Raw genomic sequence first — 20,490 nt, forward strand, 5'->3', positions numbered from 1 at the left:
AGGGGAAGGGCCAAAGCCGCCCGGGGGGGGGGGTTGCCGTGTGGGGGCGTGGCCGGCCTGCTGCGGCGTGGGGGAAGCCGGGGGCTCGGCCAGAGGCGGGGGAGCGGCCCGGCACAGCGGGGGCCCGGAACGGGGCCGCTGGCCCTTTAAGAAAGTTCAATCGTGCGAGTTCATCAAAGTTTAAAAAGTTTTTCGTGGAAAAAAAAGCGGCCGGGAGGGGAGGGGGGGCAGGAAAGTTGGCTGCGGGCGGCGGGGATTGGCTGCGGGTTCCCCGGGAGACGGTGATGCAGGGCGAGGGGCCGGGCCGGAGCCCAGCTGAGCCCCCTCCCCGCCCGGGCGGGCTGCGCCGAGCCATTGATGACCGTATTGAAAAGGCGCAGGCGGCGGCTCGGGGCTGCACTCGGGGCCGGCTGCAGCTCGTTGGCACCTTCCCCCTCCCTTGATTGCTGCCCCGCCAACCCCATGTGAGCCCGGCCGGGTACAAAGACCCCGCACCGCCTCGGCCCCCTGCACCGCGCACCTCGCCCACGCCGCACCCCTCCGCGCTGGGCAGCAACCGGCCCGGCCCGCACCCTCCCGGGCAGCACCAGGGCACCCCGCACCCGGCTGCACCCCAGCGCCACCCCCCCGGCACCATTTCCCAGCCCGGCCCGGGACCGCAGCTCCCCCCCGCCCCCAAGCGAGCCAAGCCCGCGGGCAGCCCTACGATCCCCGGCCAAAGCCGCTGCAAGGAGCCCAGGACCGGCCACTCAGCCCCTCGCACCCCCGCCATGAGCAACCTCAACAAGGAGAGCGAGCACAGCGCCAGCAGCAACAACCTCGAGGAGGAGGTAGGGCCGGGAGCGGGGCCGGCTGCCCCTGCCTGGGGGGGGGGGGCTCGCAGGGGTGCAGTGGGGAGTCGGGACCCGGGGAGGGCCTGGGGCTGCCCCCCTCCGGGTGGGGGGGCCTGAGCGCGGCTCGCCGGGGTGCCTGCCCCGGGCTGGTCCCCAAGCGCGCCCCGCTTCCCCTTGGGGGGGGGGCGCACTCGTCCCGAAGCGGCCCCCGTGTCTGGGGCCGGGCTCGCTGGGCGGGCAGAGCCCCGCTCTTCCGGCTCGGAGCGGAGCCGCCGCGGAGCAAACTAACTTTCGGAAAAGCTGCCAGGTGGGAGCCCGGGCGTGGAGCTGCGGGTGGCTTGGCCGGGGGGGGGCTCTTCCTCCTAGCTCACCGCGGAGCCCCTTGCGTGGCTGGGGGGCGGGGGCGGGGCTGCCCTAACCCGAAAGCAGCAGCTTTGGGGAGCCCTCCGTGACCTGGCTGGATCTTGTCCAAAGAAATCCTGGCTGGGTCTAGGATCTGTCCTACCCCTTCTCTCCCCCCCCCCTTACTTGGTGCAGCCGGTTCCAGCTGGTATCGCTGGGTAGAAGGGGTCTTGCAGGCTGGGGGGGGGGGAGGGTGACACCCTTCACCCTAAAGCTGGGGGGGGGGGGGCTGGTAGAGTCCCGGGTGTGGTGGATGACATAGGCCTGGCGGGGTGTGGAGAGGGGCCTTGGTGTGTTCACCAGTCTGGGGGATCGGCATGGTCCACTCCCTGTTCTGCCCCTGGACAGCACTAGCTTGCGGGGGCCAGGTGGGGTCCGGCCCATCACCCAGTCTCATTCTGGTTTGACCTCCTGTGTGACCTTGGGGAGGTGGGCAAGGCTAGGCTGGCCAGGGGCTGGAGCCCCAGGGGGCAGGAGAGCAAGGCCCCTTAGCCTGTAGCCTTGAGGGGACCCCCTGGCTGCAGTGTGCTGAGCCTGCCCCAGCACAGCACTGCTGCGTGTGGCTGGAGACCTCCACCCACTTCCAGTACTGCGGGGGGAGGATGGTAAGAGCCCCTGCGGGCTTGTCTGCCCCCTTTGTCTCCTCCCTGGTGATGGTGCAGATCTGGACTCTGGTTCGCTTTGTGCTGGGCAGTGGGCTGGCTCTGAGCGCCTGTGCGGCAAGGGCAAGCAGAACAGCCTGGGACACTGGCATGTGCTGGAGACACCCAGAACAACACCCTTTTGCTTGGTGTCCGGCTGGCTGCACTGCTCTGACTCCTTCCTTGTGGCGTACTGCTGGGCAGCAGGGGAGATGATCCATGGATCATGATATCCTCCTCCTGCACCAGAGTCTATCCCCCTTGAGTTACTGTTCTGGGGGACCCTCGCATGCTCTCTGACCCTTCCTGGGGCTCCAAGAAGCCTTGGAAGTAAGTCCCAAGGATGCTGACCTCTGGGTGCTGACATATCTGCCATGTGTGGGCAGCCCTCCGGGCTGGAGGGACGTGCCGATTTCCTTGCGGCTTCAGTTGGCTAGGCTATTCCTGCCCCCTCCCCCAGCTCTCCTAGCAGGAGCCGTGTAGCATTGCTGGTGCAGAATGGCGGCCGTGTTTCCACCCCAGCATTGGACGAAACACTCTTGTATGTTGGCGACACATGTGGCGCTCTTGATCAATGAACTCCCCACAGCTGCATCTGGGAACCTCTTAATTCTGATGCTGCCTGCCCTACCTCTGGCTGTTTTTGGAGGTGGGGGGGGGGGGGGTTGCTGGAACAAAGGAGATCTCTGAGCAGTGGTGGGGAAGATTTGACTGGCAAGTGGTGTGAGATGACTCAAAGCACTGTACGGTTGGAAAGGACAGGCACTACCCTACTCAATCACCCTGGGGGGGGGGGGGGTTAGGTGGCAAAGGGGGTCTACTGACCGCTTAGTGCCCCGGTACAGCTGGAGATGCAGATCCGTGGATACTTGCCGTATATCTGTGGGAACCCGCATCCATGGGTGTGGCTATCCATGGCTTGTTTTTGCAGATGCAGATACGCACTTTGTCTGTGCAGGGCTCTAGAGATGCGGTAGCAGCATTTCATGCCCACCTGACTTTCTAGTCATGATTTAGGTTCAGATTTGCCCCCCACTTGGCACTTCCTTAATCTCCCCTCTCCCTCTCACCCCAATTCACCAGGCTAGTCCAATTAATGCCCTGAGAACACAGGGAGGGGTTTGTTACCAGCAGCTGATGGGCACTAGCCATGGCAGTCTCGTACAGTACAGCCTAGCTACTAATGCCTGGGAAACCCATTGTGGGTCCTTGATTTGCTTCTTCACTGGCCTGCAGGATGTCTGAAATCCGAGCTCCTGGGTCACTTAATTTGTCAGGTGAGAGTCATTTCAGCTACTAACTGGCTCACTATGGTGTGCACTAGCAAGTGTTGGGCAAGGTAATTTGTCCCATGTTCATGCTGGAGTAAGGTTTCCTATTGCTGTGTTGGCTGAGAGCTGTGGCTGGTCTAGTGAAGGCGGGACTCGTGGTTCTGCTCTCCTTGGCTATGTCCAGGCATTGTCACGTTCCTACCTTGCCGTGCTGTGGCAGTGTCATCTGGCCCTTCTGACTGACTTGTGGCATAAGCATGAGACTTGACTCTTCCAAGAAAGCCAGTTTCTAAACGGTGTCTATGTTTGCCCACCAAGCCGGGTGAGAACCAAGGTGAATGAAACAATTGGTTGACTTCTCCCCCTCCTGGTTCTCCCATGGAGGGAGCTGCTGTGCATGCCCCAGGTTAGGGGGAAGGCAGCATCTGCAATCCTAAAATGGGCAGAGCTGCATGGGTGTTGAGGACGCAGACAAGCAGCGAGGGCTTAGAGAAGAGAACAGTAGGTCTCCACAGGGCCGGCCCCACCCCTCAGCAGCCTTGTACTCTAGGGAACGCCCGGGGTTCCTTGTTGGGTGTAGCTGCCTAATGCCCAAAGGTACAGGGCTTGAACCGCTGCTTGGGGAAGAGCATTGTGCAGCTGGACAGGATCACGTGGTGTCCTCTCACATCTGACCCCTCCCCCTTTCTCCATCGCATAAGCCCTTGTTTACAGACCCACCTGCCTCTCTCGCCTTGGTATCTGCATCTGAGGGAGATGCGTCCAATGCCGAATGCACATCAGGCTAGCGGCTCTGCTCCTTGGGCTACAAATGCCACCTGGGGGGCTTGGCATGGAGGGGAGTTCTCCTCCATGTGTGCTCTGGGCACTTGAGAATATGCTTAGCAAGACTGCCTCTTCCTGGTACAGCCCATTCCCCTGCTGCGTGGGGGGTCTCAGATCTGCTTAAGTGACTAACGCCAGCAGGGCGTTGTTTGTCTCTTTGCCTTTGGGTCCTGAAACTGACTAGAATTGTAGTCAGTGTTGCCAATGTTGACCCATAGCTCACTTGAGTTCTGACCGATGGCTATTCTTGCGCCTCATGGTTTGAGGCGAGCAGTATTGTACCTGGCATTTTCACTCGGAGCCAACCCTTCCTGCCCCAGGAACACTGCTTTGTGCCCAGAATGCCCTCTGACGTCTCTTCCTAGACTTCCTCTGCATGGGTGATGTGGCACAGGAGACCAAATTAACATGGTAAACTTCCATCAAAGCTGGTGTCTATAAGGCTCCTTTAAAAGCAACGAGGAGTCCTGTGGCACCATATAGACCAATAGATTTATTGGCACACAAGCTTTCATGGGCAAAGACCCACTTCGTCAGATGCATGTAGTGAAAGTTACATGCATCTGACGGACCCACTCCGTCAGATGCATGTAATTTTCACTACATGCATCTGACTAAGTGTGTCTTTGCCCATGAAAGCTTACGCTCCAATAAATCTGTTAGTCTATATGGTGCCACAGGACTACTTGTTTTTGCCGATTCAGACTAACACAGCTACCCCTCTGATAAGGAGCCTTTAAATGTCTCATCAAAACAATGTCTCTCCCACTGGACACGTACCTTGGCTTAATGCTCCTTCTCCCCACTTGGCACTGGGTAGCTCCCAAATGTAACCTCACTGGCACCTAATCTCCTAGCCCTTCCCCTTCCCAATCCCTCCTGATTACAGTCCTCAGCAGATCTCGTTAATATGCCTCTCTCCCACTGCTGGCCATAATGGAAAGCTTAAATAGTAGGGCCTCACACCATTCTCTGGCCTACCTCACCAGACACCTCCAAACTTGATACGCTGCCACTTAGCGCTAGCCTTTGTTTACATGTCGAAGCCAGTCATCTGTCCACGAGACATGTGCCAAGCTATTCCCAACTGATACGCAGAGTTGTCTCTACAGCCCTTCCTCCAGCCCCCAACTTGGCTCAGGCAAGCCGTCCTAGCATGCAGCACTGCTGCTTTGGTTTAGCCTGTGTACCAAATTCACATGTCCACATCTTGCTGCTGCACGAGCACCTCAGGGCCCCTGTGGGCCTGGTGCTGTACCTACAGCTAGGGGCAGGGAAGTGCAATGGAGCCCCAACACTGAATTCCCAGCAGTATTGCTGTGATCTGCTAGATGGCTGTCATGCTGCCCCCTCGTATGGTGGGAGTTTAACTTTTACCTTCCTCCGCCACGAGGTTCCATATGGCTACTAGCCAGTAGCACAAACAATGGGGGGGATTGGAGGCACTTGTGAGGTTGGGGCAGAGACCTGGTGAAGCTGTGGGATCTCATTTGACTCGAGACTAATCTCTGTCCATCTGCTACCCTAGCTAGAGGCTACCTCACCTGAGCATTCAACAGGAATCCCGACTCCTGCTGAAGTTCTTCTATTCTCCACCTTCCGGTTCCAGGCTGGCTTTGTCTCCCTTGGACAAAATGAGTTTAATTCAGGCTTGGCTAGAGTGATTGATGGAAACTCAACCTCTTCCAGACTGACCTGCTGAGGCTCTGGGTAGCCTCCCTGCTCATCACTCTTACTGGTCTCCAGCTGGCAAGATACTTTGTTTGCGAATTCTGCTGGTGGAGCCTTGTGTGTCCCACATGGGACCATATGGCCAGATCTTATTCTTTCCCCCTTTAAAGGGACTGTAGTCTGACCTCAGTTATGCTTAAGCTGCCTTCTCCCCAAGTGAACGTCCTTGTCTCCAGCTAGGCTCCTGCCACCCCTCCAAGAGGGCTCTCCTGACCTCGAAAGGTCTCCATTCCTTACTATGGAGAGTTTGGGTAGCTAGTAGCACTAGCTGCCATCGCTTTACACTCCCCCCTCTCTGTCCTGTGCCTTGTACCACAGGGCCTATTAGTCACTCTTTGGCACCACACCCACATGCTTTCCTATCCTCAGTTGCTGCTTCCTGAGCAGAGTAGGAAAACAGGAGAGCCAGGGCTGTACCAGTGCCTTTATTGCCAGGATTGTTGAGAACATCTCGGTAGGTTCCAGCGTTGTTCTCCTAACAGCCTCTAGTCTCGTGGTGGTGGTGGTGGTGGTGGGGGGTGTCGGCATTGTATGTCACTAAAGTGCCTGGAGGACAGATCTAGGAATCCTATTCCTGTGGTAGATGGTGCATTTGTGGACCTACTTCTGATTCCCAATTCCACGTCCTTCAATAACTCGCAAGGGTCCAATGAGATCTCGCTGCAAATGCTTCTGATGCGCAGTGACCATTTTCCCCCTCTCCCTGGTCTGCACCCCAGTAGAGTTTGGCTGTAGCTATCGTGAGCTCCCAGCTGAGGACTTCTGTCTCCATGGCTGAGCACCTTTATGCACTGCTTGCCCATGCTGTAAGAACAGGGGTTTTCAAACTCTTCGCTGGGCCCCCCAAAATATTTCAGGCTGTGATGATTCCCCCAAGTGATTGGTACCACATGTAGTACCGTTCTCACTGCTGCAGTCAAAGCATGGGGGCCTTCTGACAAGTGTAAAATAGGTGACCTATTTAAAGGTCTGAGGACTCTGCTAGGGTGGTGGGACCAAGAAGTACAGAAATACCATGCCACCTTTGCTGCTGCCAGAGCTGGGGCACCTGGCCAGCAGCTGCTGCTCAGAGCTGGGCAATACGAGAAGGCAGTGCCTCTACCAGCTGCACAGAAGTAGGGGTGACAGTACAATGTGATTGCAAACCTCCAGCACACTTGAGAGGGTGTCAGGACCACAGTTTGAGAGCTACCACTAGAACATGGCTACAGATTCCCGGGGGGAACTACTGCCTGGCTTTAGGACCCTGTCTTCCACTTCTGCACCTCTCCAGCAGACACGATGTAGTCTTAATGACACCTCTCCCAAAACAACTGTTTTCTGATGTGTTTTCTGATGTGAAGCCTATCTGTTGGGCTGTTCCCCTTCCCTGAAATCCCTGCCATTGCTAAAGCAGGAGGCTTTTAGCCCTAGTCTCTAGTTGACAGAGGAAACAACCTTGCTCCAATGTCTCCTTAATGCATTGCCTATGGTCCCGTGGTCATGAGCACCAGCTTTCCCTGCAGAGCTGTGCAAGCAACGTGCCCCTGTTCCATGTAGTCAAATGGTGTCTTGGGTTTCCTCCTTCGTATGCTGCTTGCGATGTGGGAGACACGGGGAGAGGGAGCTGCTGTCCAATCCTAAAACCTTCCTTGGTTTTGCTGCCAAGCACCATCGCTCTGAATACAAAACTGAAACTGGGCCTAGGCCACAGCTGTTGGGCAAAAAGCTCTGCCTCTAAATCCACAGCTGCATTTTGATGCGACAGGCACTGGGCACGTCATGCAGCGGGGGGCGGTCCTGCTTTGAGGGGGCAGGTAGAATCCTACCAGTGCCATGAGCACACCAGTCGAGTGTCTACTTTGCACCTATCCATTTACTTGGCCGCTTAATGGCTGAGTGCCATCTTGCAGGAGGCTTTGTCACGATAAATGTCTGTCCTAAGGCTATTCATGTACATAGCCTGGTTTCTCCTGTGAAACCTCCTATGCTCTTGGCTTCCATCTTGTGGAAGTGAGTTCCACGATCCCCAGCGTCTTGTAATGTTTCTTGACTAGTTCTAACCTCAGTAGGCATTACCTCTGTACAGCAGGCAAGCAAATGGGACCTCCTGGCTTGGTTTAGATTCACTTCACTGGTCTAACAGGGAAGAATTTAATATCTAATCTCAAAAGCTCAACCAGTCCTTCCCTGTGACCTGTCTAAGGTGGTGCACCCATTCAGGCAAGTCGTAAGATTAAACTCTAACGTGTTCTCTCCCCTCTGACACGTAGTCAGAGCAGGAAAACCAGTCACGTGACTCAGTCTGAAATGGCAGCTGCCTCTGCAGAAGGCCAGGGAAACGCCTGTGCTGTAAAGACACCACATGCGTATGGTGGAGTGACCCCTCCCTCCCTCTGTGGCATGGCGAGAGAGCTGAAATCTGGTGATGTTTCAAGGCCCAGTTCAAGATAAAAAGAAATCTCTGCACTAGGTTACCATCTTCTGGAGTGGCTGTACATGATGCAGTTGCTGACCTGAGAAATGCTGGACGGGGTCCTCAACGTGATCGTCATGAGGGTACCGTTTGTCTGCCAATTACTTCATTAGACCCCTAAATTGCTGCCTTCATCTGTCCCAGCCTGATATTCGCGGGTGCGCTGTGGTACCAATCCTCTGACAGCTGGGGTGGCTACATGGCCGTCACATCAGGGGTCTCCCGTCCCGCCAAGGAAAACCCAAGCCACAGTGGGAGAGGATGCTGGGGACTTTCAGAGGTCGGAGTAGCAGTGAAGTCTGCCCAGCTGCTTGCTGGGCATGGTGTTAGTCCAAGCCCGAGCTGCATACCAAGAGGAGGCCCTAGCCCAAGTAAAGTAGGGGTGCGTCCCAGGGGCCTGAACATGCTCCTGGGCTCCGTGGCCTCGCTGGCATTTGGTGCACAGCCAGCCCCACCCCCTTGGGCACACTCGCAGAAACCTGTCTCAGTCCTCCAGGACTCTCGTAAACCGGCCCTTTACGACCTGGGAGGCGCTTGCGCAGGGGGCCAGGGGCTGTGGTGCCAGCCTGGCAGGTGGAGCGAGGAGGCACTCCTGCGGAAGCGGAGTTCCGGCCCATGCGTGGGAGGAGGGGAAGCATGTCCTCATAGACCAGCTGTAGCAGACCTCAGCAAGCAGCGCTCCAGGCAGTGGTCCAGGCGGATGGTGCCCCCTGCTGCTGACATCCTGGGGTGGAGGCGGTGCCAACCTATCTGCTAGAAGGCAGTGGCCAGGGGCTGGCAGAAACAGGTGCCTCAGGAACTTCCTGCACTGGGGCCAGAGCTGCAGACAGAGAGCGACCTCTGGCCTAGCAAGGGCCCATGTGCAGCCACCAGAGTCGTCCGGCCTGCATTCCCCAGGGGTGCTGCTGCCTGGGGTGGGGAATAGCAGGGGGTGATCATGAAGGTGCAGTGGAGAGGGGAGCCCCAACAGCAGTGATCATCTGGGGGGGGGAGAAAGGGGGTCAAACTTTGATCTAGGGCCAGGTTGTTCTATGGTCCTAATGGAGGAGGGGCAGGGTCTAGCTGGAGGCTGGGTGAAGGGGGTCTGACCTGGAGGAGGGGGTGCAGGGTCTGGGAGGGGGTTGTGACTGGGGTGCTGGGTATAGACCCTGTCTGGGAGCTGCTTGCTCTTAAGCAGCTCCTGGCCAGCAGCCTGGTGGGACCTGTGGGCAGGCTCCCTGCCTGCAGCAGCCCCACATGCTGTTCAACCAGCTGGCTGCATGGGCCATGTGCTCTGCACCCTACAGGCCACGCACTGCCTGTGTCACAAGCACGGCCCAGGCAGCTCCCATTGGCTGGCTTCTGGACAATGGGAACTGCACAGCTGTGCTGGGATTAGCATGCAAAGCCCCTCCCTTTCAGGTGCACAAATGAACATGGGCCCCCACAACCAGGCGCTGAGTGGCAGGCAGGAAGACTGGCCATTGCCCCATGGGGCTGTGGTGGGCCAGGTCTGGTGGCTTAGCAGGCTGGATCCAGCCCACGGGCTGTACTCAGCCTACCCTGGCCTAGGCTGAGCTACCCCATGTGCAGGTTTGTCACGTACTAATCCTTGGTCCCCATTCATAGCCCCTAGATGGGAGTCCAAGGCAGACAGCCCTGTCCCATGGCTTCCCCGACTCCATGGCTGCCTGCACGCCGTGCCATGCATGGATCCTGGCCAGGAGCTCCGCAGTGGCTTGTAGGAGGGATTTGCCTTGAGCCCCGGCACCACCTGGCCTCAAAGCACTGACCTTAACCACCGGGTGGGTGAGCTGGGCCCAGGGATTGGGAGAATCCCAGAGGTGCAGGGTATTCTGGTCAGGGGATCTTGCTGCATTTTCCCCTGCAACAGGCTGGCTATACAGAGGCTGCCCAAGCTTGGGAAAGAACCAAGTGGGTTGGGGCCCAGCCTCTGCCTTGTGATTCTCGTTCAGCTCCCCGGGGGGCAGGGCATATGGGATGTGGAAGGAAGATGGCAGCTCTGCAGCTATTCTAAAGGCCTTGGTGTGCCTGGCCAGACAGGGCTCCTCTTGGGCTCTGCCCTGGCCCACCTGGTTTCTGGAGCATCCTGAGCTGACCTAGGGAATGGCCCAAACACCCCCTAGGTGGGCTGCCTGGGCTCTGGGCATAACCCCTGCTGGGACACGTGGCTCAGAGGAGCCTGCATGGGTAGATCCTTGACCTGGCTCGAATCAAGGCCCTGGCAGCAGCACAGCTGGCTAAGCTTGTGCTGTGGTGGCTTGGAACTGGTCACTTGGGTACCAAGAGCCCAGCTAGCATGGGTAGCCCTGCATGCAGCCCTTCCAGCACTCTGTGCCCCATGGCCCCCTTGGTAGCTGTTCCAGGGCTCCCTCGGGTTGGAGGGGGTGGGAAGCTGTGTTCTCCCCAGCTGTGTTCTCTTGACTGGTTTCTCACAGCGTTGTCCCTCTTCTCGGTCCTAACTTGGCCCTTTCTTTGACCCTTCTGGGCTTCCTGCCCTTGTGCGGACACCTCAACCTCATCCCCACCCCAGGGCTAGCCGTGGGAGGGGGCCCAGAGCATGGCTCCCTGTAAACCGGGCTGGGCAATCATTTTTTGCCAGGGGCACTTTGGAAATTTTTGAAGGGGCCCTAGGCTCCACAGGAAGGGGCGGGGCATTGAGTGGAAGAGGTGGGGCCAGTATTTCCGGGTTCCCCAGACAATTGGTATGGGGGTGAGGGAGTGCCTTCCCCCCACCCCATGTTCCCTCCCCAAGGTGCACATGACTCTGGTGTGGGAGGAGACTTCCCTTGCTCCCCTGCCCCCAGGCCAATTAGGACTTGGGGGGTGGGAGAGTGCTCAGAGTCTCCTCCCACCCTGCCAGGAGCATGTGGTGCTTTGAAGCGCTACTCAGAGCGGAGAAGGTTTTACATGCTCCCCTACCCCCAGGTCCTAATTGGCCTGGGGGCGGGGGAGCAGCAGGGTCTCTGGGCTGGATCCACCTGCTTGGTGGGGCCAGATCTGGCCTGTGGAGACCTTCTTGCCTATCCCTAATGTAGACCCATCCCCAGCAGCGCTGGCCCAGGACTAGTACAGGCTGGGTTCAGTGCCTCCCGTGGGCTGCTGAAGCTGGTGTCCGGACTACAGGGCCTCAGGAGCTGTGGGGCTGCTGGGCAAGGCCTGTTGCTGCTTCAGGCAACTCCTGTTACCCCTGCAGCTCCTCGGTCAGGGGCTATCTCCAGAGAGCTGGCACCTCCCTGCCCAGCCTCGGGAAGGATGCTGCAGAGCCAGGCTAGGGGCTAGCTTGAAGGCAACTGGTGTGAGGCTCGCTAGGGCTCTGTAGCATGTGCCAGGGCTTGGCGACCGGCTGGGATGGGGTACTGCTGGCAGGTGAGGGGGGTACCTGTTAGGGATGTTAAGCAAGCACATCTGCAGGGAGCCATCCCCCTGAGGAACTAGAGGGCAGCTGCTCACTGGCATGCATGTCCCTCAAACTGAACATCTAGGCCTAGTAAAGCCAGGCAGAGGGGCTGGTAAAGCCAGTGCTCCACAGCTGCAGAGCAGATATACACCTAGGCGAGGGGCAGCCCTGACAGCTCTGCTGGAGGCTGGTGGCTGTGGATCCAGGTGTTCTTGCTTCCCCAGGTCAGATGCAGCATAGGCTGGGCAAGCTTCCCTGCCCCAAACTCCTGTAGGGGTGAGCAGCTGCGTCCGGAGTCACCCCAGGCCTTGGGCTCTGTGCTACTGTAGCGCAAGGGCTCAGTCACTAGGACCTGGCCAGACCACCTCACCTGCCTCCAACACAAGCTGCCTAGCGGGGTGACTGCCTGTGAGCTATCGCCCCTGTGGTCTCAACACCCGCTTCCTGAATGGCCCGGTTGTGTGGTGTCGCCGGGGCGACCCGACTCCTCGGTGTGAGGAACCTTCCCCAGCCAGCTCCGTGTGAGCACCAGGCAGATGCGCCTCATGGATTCTGAACCTCACGTTCAAGGGGCACTGTCGCCTCGTACAACGAACACTAGACAGGCCTGGCTGCGTGGCCTGTGAGATGGCGGCTGTTCCTTATTCCCCAGCTGCATCCCGGCACTCGGCGCTACTGATGCCACTGGCTAGCCTGGGACCAGGCCAGGGCTTTCTGGAACTGATGGTTTCTGCTGAGCTCTGGGTGTCTGGGGTGGAGCATCTCTTGCCCATCATGCATGTGAGCGATCTGTTTAAATGGCAGATTTGTGTTCCCTGATCACATGGCAGGGCCAGCGAAAAGCTGCCGTTTCAGCAGGTGCTCCTGTGGCCGACGGGGCCACGACACCATCCAAAACGCCCCAGAGAGGGAAGCCGGGCAAGCAGAGCAGTAAACCGGCTTGCTGCTGAACTGGCAACTGCACCACAGGGGGACACCAGGCAGGGCCCGCGAGCCTAATCGCTGGGTGCACACGGTGCTGAGCCTGGTGCACCACGCTAATCTCTAGCTGTAGGTTTCCTGCTCCGTCAGGCAGAAACCCACGACTTCCCGCCTGGCTCGGGGCTGTATCCTGCCCTACCCGCTGTGGCTGGGCTAGAGGCCTGGCTTAGAGCAGCTCCCACCCAGATGTGCAGGAATGCTGGACTCTTTGCTCTCCTGTTGGATGAGGCAGGGAACATCCCAAGTGTGCACATGGCTCTGCCTTGTAGCCAGCACAGCTGTATCTGTATCGGCTTCCAGTACCTGCCACAAACCCGGACTATCATGGACACCCAAGGCTTCCTCAGGCTGCCTTCCCTTTCCTTGAAGCGGTTGCACGTTGTGGGGCCCAGATATTGATGCTCTCCTGGGGGGGACTAGCACAGGCTTCCTCTCGCTCCATCCATCATTCTTATCCAGGACTGCGTGTCATTCCTGCTTGACAGTCCCAGTTGTAAAGGCTGAACATGCTAGGCTGGGCATGGTACATAGGGAGCCAGGCAGCAAGGAGGGTGGGAGGTGAATGGCTAGTCTCTTGGTGCTCTCAGAACAAGTCTTTGTCCCACCAATGTTCCCTCTTACCTACAATTTATTCCACACATGGGCTGAAAAAGTTATGTGCATGTGTGCACCATTAGTAGAGCATCCATCACATGCATTACTTCTGGGCAGCACCTGAATCTCTCCTGGGTGGCCCCCCAATTACTCAGCTTACAGGGAACCCTGCGTCTCACCACCATGTACGACACACAGGGCACCCAAGTCTTTCCCCGTTCTCGTCCTCTGCTACTGGCTGGGTCTCTGATCCAATAGAGGCTTGTGGCACCAGAGTGACGTCCCTGCGGGGCTTGCCATTGTAAGTGTCCGGCTGTTAGTGGGATCAGGTACCCCCTGCCCTAGTGACCCAAGGGGAAGGGTGGCCTCTGACTGCATGGAGGGTAAAGGGGATGGGCAACTCTTCTACATGCAAATGAGTGGAAAGATCTTTGGCTTGGTCTCAGCAACTGGATCAGTGTGGCCAAGCCACAAACCACAGGGCTTCAGAGGCAGCTCCATATGCTTGTCAGCGGCCTGCCTGGATCTGCTTTGGGTGGGGGGTGTTGAAGGGACAAGTAAACAGTCTCTTTGTAGCACGGCTGCGGGCATTCGGTGTTTCCTTAGCCCCTCCAGGGATGCGCCCACTTCTGGGGTGCAGCACCGCAGCTGGTCCTCCATGCACAGTAGGGCTGTAAACAACCCCCCCATCCTGAATAGTTTATGGTGCATTTTGAGGGCTCTGACTGGAGCTGGACTCTCCAAGGTGGGATGTGGGGGCACCCCCCACTGGGAGCCACTATTAGCTCTCCTGCTTGGTTGAGGGCTGGGCCTTGCAGTGTGGGGTTGCCTGGCGCCAGCCAGCACCATTCCGCTTCCGAAAGGGGGAGGCTGCCAGCCATCCCGCACTGGCTTTGAACTCCCCTGCCTGGAGCCTCCTAACTCAAAATGGTACCTGCTGCAGCCATGTGGCCCACAGCCCAAGTGATGGGGAGACGCCTGCTTCCATGTGAAGTCGCCTGGCCGCCGACCAGCCAAACCAAACCCTCTGTGTTGTGGGGGGTTCTCCCCCAGGCTTGAGGCCACCACTGGGCTAGCTGAGCCACAGCCTTGCACCCTGCGCTGGGGCTCAGGTCTACAGGGCTTCCGGCATTTGGACCCTATGTGGGATGCCCTCTTGCTAGAGCAGGGGACTGGGACTTCAGGCAGGACTCCTCTTCTGAGCCACACCAGAGCTCCTGTGATTCTGGCCTTGACTCTGAGCTCTAAGAAGGCAGAATTTGCTGGGACTTGACTAGTTAACTACGTCCCATTAGCACTTTGCCCTTTAAGGGCCAGACTGTAAAGGGGAGTGCAGCAGCCTGAGGTGGGCAGGGGACAGTCACTGGTGTGTGTGTGGGGCTCAGTTTCCAAGGATCATTGGCTCTGCTCCCCCTAATGTGGGGCTGATGTGCCTGTCGCTAACACGCACTGCTGGAATAGCTGGGCCGGAAAGATTAGGCTGCCAGCGAACGTCCTCCTTGTAATCTTCATGGCTAAGATTCCAAATGTTCCCTTCCTGCCGGCTTTGTTTTGCAAGCCCCGTGCTCCTTGCATCACTCAGTGCCTTATAAGTCCCGGGTTTTAGAGCCGGCCGCTGCCTCGACATTCCATCAGGCTCGCGTCAAGTGCCCCAGCTGCATCTCATCCAGCGCTGACACAACTGCAGCGCAGCAGCCATGTGCAGTGGCCGGATCGGAGAACAGGCTGGCCTAGCCCCACACAAGCCTTGCCCTGCTGCCTCATGAGCAGGGCGCTCAGCACCTTGTGCCTAAAGGGTGGCGTGGCCGACATTTAGAACTGCGCTCTGGGAGGCGGCGTTTCGCTGACAGCCCTCTGGGGCTAGCGCCCTGTGGCGAAGCCAAGAGCATCTGTCTGCTCTGACCTCTGTCTGGCCCAGCCTCCTTGTGACATCCTACTTTGCATATGGACATGCTTCCAACTCTGTCTTAAAGGGTTAGTCTGTAACTGTAAACAGTCCTGTTGCACCTCTGAGCATGAGCATTCATGGGTTAAACTCACTTCATCAGATGAGTTGGAGCAGAAATGACAGAATCCAGAGTGGGATGTATAACAGCAGAAGCTACCTGTTAATTGTAGGGCTGGTGTTAACGAGGTTAACATCAGGGTGGCTCTCTCTCTCTCTCAGCGTTGGATATGGAGACATAAACATCAAGAGGGAAAATGGCCTTTGTAATGTGTTAACCAGTTCAGATCTTTATTCGAGCCTAAGTTGATAGCGTTGAATTTGTAAGAACTCTAGTTGGCTCTCTCTAACTGGGTGACAAAGTTATCTTGTAGAAGGATGGCTACTCTTAAAATCCAGTATTGAACGTCCAGGGAGGCTAAAATGTTCCTCTACAGGCTTGTTACCATTTGACTATCAGTTTGGGGAGTGAGCGGGTGTCATTGATTGCTGAAATTCAGAATCACTTTAGCGATTCAAACGTCGACCTTGCAATCTGGCCTCTCTGAGGCTGTTCCTAGTTCAGGCAGTGCTTTCTCTGGGTACAGGGAAACACTTTCACCACCATCCACAAGGTGATAAACATCAATGCTTGCCTGGGCATCGCACCCTTCCAGCCTGAGGTAGGGCTTGTTGACAGGGCCGCTGCCTGTGGAGGTGCCCTGGTTTTAAGGCTTCCTAAAAAGACTGCTCCCAACCCAGGGGGAGAGTCTGCACAGCCTTGGTCCATGGGGCTCTGTCTGATCCCATGGGCTCCAAGAGCTTTTGAAGGGTGGGTGGGTGGGTGGGGGGGTACAATAGGGTTCTCCAGTCTCAGCCTGCTGGTCTCTTAGCTGTCATGACAGGCAGCCACTCTGGCTGTTTGAGGAGAGGGCTGCCTGGGAGGGTGCCACAGATGGCTGTGGGGCAGGGGGGAGGGGGAATGACTGCCTTGTCTGTACCAGGCTTGCTCCCACAGGGTCAGGCTCTCTGTCCCCTGGACTTTCAGGCTTACCTAGAAAATCCTCCACTGCTTCTGAAATGGCTCCAAGGCTTTGTGGCTGGGCTGCTGCAGAACATCTCCCCTGCGCAGGCAGACACCATGTTCCAGGTCAAGGACCATGTTCCCCAAAGCCGCCCTGCAGCCATGCCCTGCTCTGAACCAGCCAGGGGCTCAGGGGCTCACCCTGCAGACTAAAGCAGGTGAGGGCCCATGCCGGCCTGGGCCAGCAGAATACTCTGAGCTGAGCCTGGATCGCTAAAGCTACACTGGCCCTGGGTAGGGACTGGCTCTGGGCAGAGGGAGGAGTAGAGACAAATGGCTTGCATGCCCAATGTTGGGTAGGAGACCACTTCCTGTGGTCCCATCTCTGGAACAGGGTGAAGTCCACCCCTCAGCCATGGGCAGGGTCTCCCTGGGGCTAAGCCTGATGAGGGCCCCCTGCCCGCGTCCATCACTGGACCTAGGACTAGAGCTAGTGGAAATGGGTGACCGTCACGTCTTGCGTCTGCACGTTGCGGGCACACGTGGTACCTCGCTGGCTGGACAAGCCAACCATGGTGTTGTCCAGTCCCCGCCTGGCTGAGCGCTGGTGAGGTGATGAGTTTCGCTGCTTCCCCTCCAGGTGGATGGGGTGGGGAGAAGTTTGTGCGCTAGGGCTGGGCCGGAGCTGAGGCTGGTGGAGCGCCCCAGTGGTGTGGGGGCATGGGGCACAGCCTGGGTGCTCCAGGCAGGGAGGCAATTGGCTGGCTTGGCTGTTCCTCTGAGGGGGAAGTAGCCTGGTGCTGGCTGTGGCTGTAGGCCCCACAGGATGGGTCCCAGCCTTCAAAAGCTGGTGCCCAAACCAGGCTTCCCATCACAGGCCGGCAGGTGAGACCTAGGTCTCCGCCATGGTGCAGAAAAGGCTCTGTTCTTGCCACACAAGCAGCAAAACCATCTTAAATGGGGGCGTAGGGCTCTCTGGGAGCCATTGCTGGCAGCCCATCCCTCATACAGCTGGACTCCTATTCAGAGTAGGATACCAGCCACCTCCCCCTCTGTCCTGAGGCTGCCAGAGCTTTGTGCACCCTCCTCCTGTCTCTGGTCTTTCCGGGTCACCTCATTGCCTCAGGGCTGTCACCTGCTCTGGTCCCCCTGAGCTAAAGCTGCTTCTCCATTCTAACATGCCGGCAAAGGCTCGCTGGTCACCACAGCAGGGCCTGGCCACAAACAATCTGTCCGGTGTCGCTGCTCAGAGCACACCCTGAAATATTGGGCAGGGAAGGCAGTTCCACATGGCGACTGAGGCACAGGCCTAGCGCTGGTGTGACATGGCCGCTGCCTGTGCGCAGAATGGGCTGGTCTCGTTGGAGCACAGCAGCTGCTCCCCACCTCTCCGGTGGTGCTGTCGTCAGCTACATACAGGCTGTGACCGAGCCACCGGGTCCCTGGCTAATCGGAGCAGCTCTGAGCAGTGGTGACCAGCTCTCATGCAGATCTTTAGCGGGGCTGCAGGATTGGCCCGCACAGCGAGACCATGGCAGCTTTTGACACAGCCCAATGCTCTCCTGGGACTGGCCTCCTAGGCTAAGTCCAGACGGCAGGCTTCTTGCACAAGGAGCTCTTTTCAGAAGAGATCTTCCAAAAGAGCATCCACACTGCAAAAGTGTCAAGCCAGCTGCTTTTTCAAGAGTCCAGATTGCCTGGACGCGGTCTCACATGTAAGCAGTAATTGCTATGGACGGAGTGGCCACCAGAGCACCCATGCTTTTCCCTCTTCCAGAAAACCTCCCTCTTTCCCATCCATGCACACCTTTTTGTGAAAGAGCTCTTCTGCAAAAAGGCATTCTTCATTGAATGAGGATTACCAAAACCCCTCTGAAAAAATGCAATTGCAGTGTGGACATTCCTCAAGTTTTTTGGAAAGTCCATTTTTCTGACTACTCTGTAGTGTAGACACACCCCCAGGGTCCAGCCTGCTAAGCCCAGGTGCAGACTAAAGGAGGCAGAAGGAGCCTAGGTCTGGTCTCAGGCTGCTGCAGCAAAGAAGGAAGATTCCAATTCTACAGATGGGCAGGAGCAGTTTTTAGTCACTTGCTGGACTTGAGTGGTTGTAGGGGGTAACTTGTTGTGTTCTACTGAGTTAAATGGAACCTGAACAGGCCTCGGGGACCATCCCTTCCCTCAGCAAATGCCGATTTAGCCATTCCCCAGGGGAGTCTGACTGCTGGGAAGCCATAGTCTCAGCAGCATCTGGCGGGCTCCTGCCTTCACAGAACTTTATATTGGAAAAGGTATTTGGTCTCTAGGTATCTGCCAGTCAACCAGCTGCCCAGGTAATAGCTTGAGGTTCCGCGTACCATCTAACGAAATGGTGCAAGCGCTGCTTGCCCAGTGGCTAGTTCCTAGATGCCTGGCTCGGTGACCCAGGGCTTCCAGACAGTGACATGAGGCCACGAGGTGCAAGTGCAGAACTTCATAGGCTGCCTCCTTGGCGCTAATGATCTGTCTTCTGTGTAGGGGAGAAGCGAGGGGATTGTGTGGCATGGACTGCCAGGATGGCCCTGGTGCATAGATCCAGAGCCCTTCAAAAGGTGTGTAGACTGGTAATGTCCTGAAGGTGTCAGGCCCTCCTAGCTGCTACAGAAACTGGCTATTCAACTTAGGCTTGCTCTGTTTGGTCTGCCCCGTCGAGGAATGGAGGCAAGAGCTTTCCTCAGACACTGGGGGAGGGCCCCCTCCTCAAACTCTTCCTCAGGAGAGGAGGGGGTGTGAAGTCCTCTTGTGCAACAAAGGCTTGACTGGCCTCTGTGGCAGGCAGTTCATGGCTAGAGTAGGACATCATGGCTTGACAAAGCCCTGGCTGGGTTGATTTAGTTGGATGTTCCTGCCTTGGGCAGGGGGTTGGACTTGCTGACCTTGAGGTAGCGAAAGCCTCCTGCTGCTAGGCTACAACCCATCCCACTAGTATCTTGCCCCCGTCTTGGGTTTGCTTTGTCCTGCCTCCCCCTCCTGCCCTCGCCCCCCAAGCTGGCCGGTCACAGGCACTTGGATAGGGGTGTGCTCCAGTGGCTTCGAAAGCATCAGGTGTCGGGTGGTGCTACCTAAGCCAAGTGGGTCTGGGGCCCGAGGAGATGGAGACTCTGCTCACTGCCCATCCTGTTCTCATGCTGCCTGGACACAGCTGGAACCTCTAGGAGGTGACACATGTCACCTGTGTGTGTTGGCCCTTTTTTCCAAACTAAGCTGGCAAGGAAGTGCCAGAGCAGGGGCAAAATGGCTCCTTGGAACTGAAGCCGAGGGAGTGCCCATGTTCTCGCCTCCAGACCTCGCCACTCCCTGGGGAGCTGGCACTGCAGCAGCCTGGCTGAGATGCTTTAGTTGGTGATCATGACACTTGGGTACCCTGGGCTTCATGTAGCTTGTTAGGACTGTGTCCTCGGCTCCCCGGGCTGGGAGGGAAGGGTCGAGTGGGCAGAAGGGCTTGTTGCAATGCTAGCTCTGACCGATGAGCAGAAAGGTGGAAAAGTGCACCTCCCTGCCAACATAGCAAAGGTGCAGTGCAGCCAGTCCCGCGACGAGTGGGACTGGATAAGAAAACCAGGGTTGTGCATGGGGGGGAGAGGAGGCCATGAGGTCCTATCGCAGCTCTGCTCCAACTGATCCTCCCTCACCAACTCTCCAAGGCCAGACACAAATGGTGCAGTGGCCGCTTGGTCCTGGATCTTTCAATGCCCAATATAAGGAGAGGGAGGTGGGACATCCCTGGCCCATAAACAAGATCTGGGAGGTGCCACTGCTACAGTCTCATGAGACCGTCACCAAATCGGAATGGATGATTGGCAGTTGGCGCATGGGCACTGAGACAGGACTCTCCGAGCTGACACACGTGGTCGCTACAGTCGCTTTCCCTTTGACTCTGGCCACAGGAGAAAAATCTCTCATCTGCAGGTGATTCAGAATAATTGTCCTCCCCTTTCTCCTCCCCTCCCCCAATCTAAACACCTTTCACCCAGGGAAGGATGCACTGAGCTTGAAGCCCCACGCTAATCCTGTACCCACCTAGTGGCTAATATGCCCCTTGAGCAAGGCTTCCCTTCCCAGTGGGATTAGAGCCCAGGTGTCTACAGCAGACAAGCCATGGCCACTCCAGTCTCCTAGTGACCAGGGCGCCATCTTGAATTTTGGTTGGAGGGGGCACCTCTAACCATGGCTCCCCAGGAGCTACTTAGACACTTAAACTCTGGCAGATAATTTAGCAGCTAGCTGGCAGGAGCCCTGTATGCAATTCCTATATTAAACTATTGGACTCAGTCAGCTCTAATGACCTGTTATGACCGGTCGTAAGTGGTCATGCTGGGTCAGACCAAAAGTCTGTCCAGCCCAGTATCCCATCTCCTGAGTGGCCTGTGCCA

At 57.4% G+C, this 20,490-nt stretch overlaps 1 protein-coding gene across 2 annotated transcripts in view; it reads left to right on the forward strand.

Moving 5' to 3' along the window:
- Nucleotides 1–242: 242 nt before the first annotated feature.
- RBPMS2 (RNA binding protein, mRNA processing factor 2) overlaps nucleotides 243–20,490 on the forward strand; it is a 45,246-nt gene continuing 24,998 nt past the window's right edge. The window contains exon 1 of one of the 2 annotated variants that reach the window (XR_012895811.2): nucleotides 243–830. Coding sequence is in view for 1 of the 2 variants with exons in the window: in XM_075897472.2 (XP_075753587.1) it covers nucleotides 771–830 (60 nt within the window). In the remaining variant the exon portion in view is untranslated. The remainder of the gene's footprint in view (nucleotides 831–20,490) is intronic. The other variant, XM_075897472.2, reaches the window with a different exon arrangement.

Source organism: Pelodiscus sinensis, chromosome 14 (assembly GCF_052426305.1).
Source record: "Pelodiscus sinensis isolate ZL-2025 chromosome 14, ASM5242630v1, whole genome shotgun sequence".
In the NCBI taxonomy this organism is placed as follows: Eukaryota; Metazoa; Chordata; order Testudines; family Trionychidae; genus Pelodiscus; species Pelodiscus sinensis.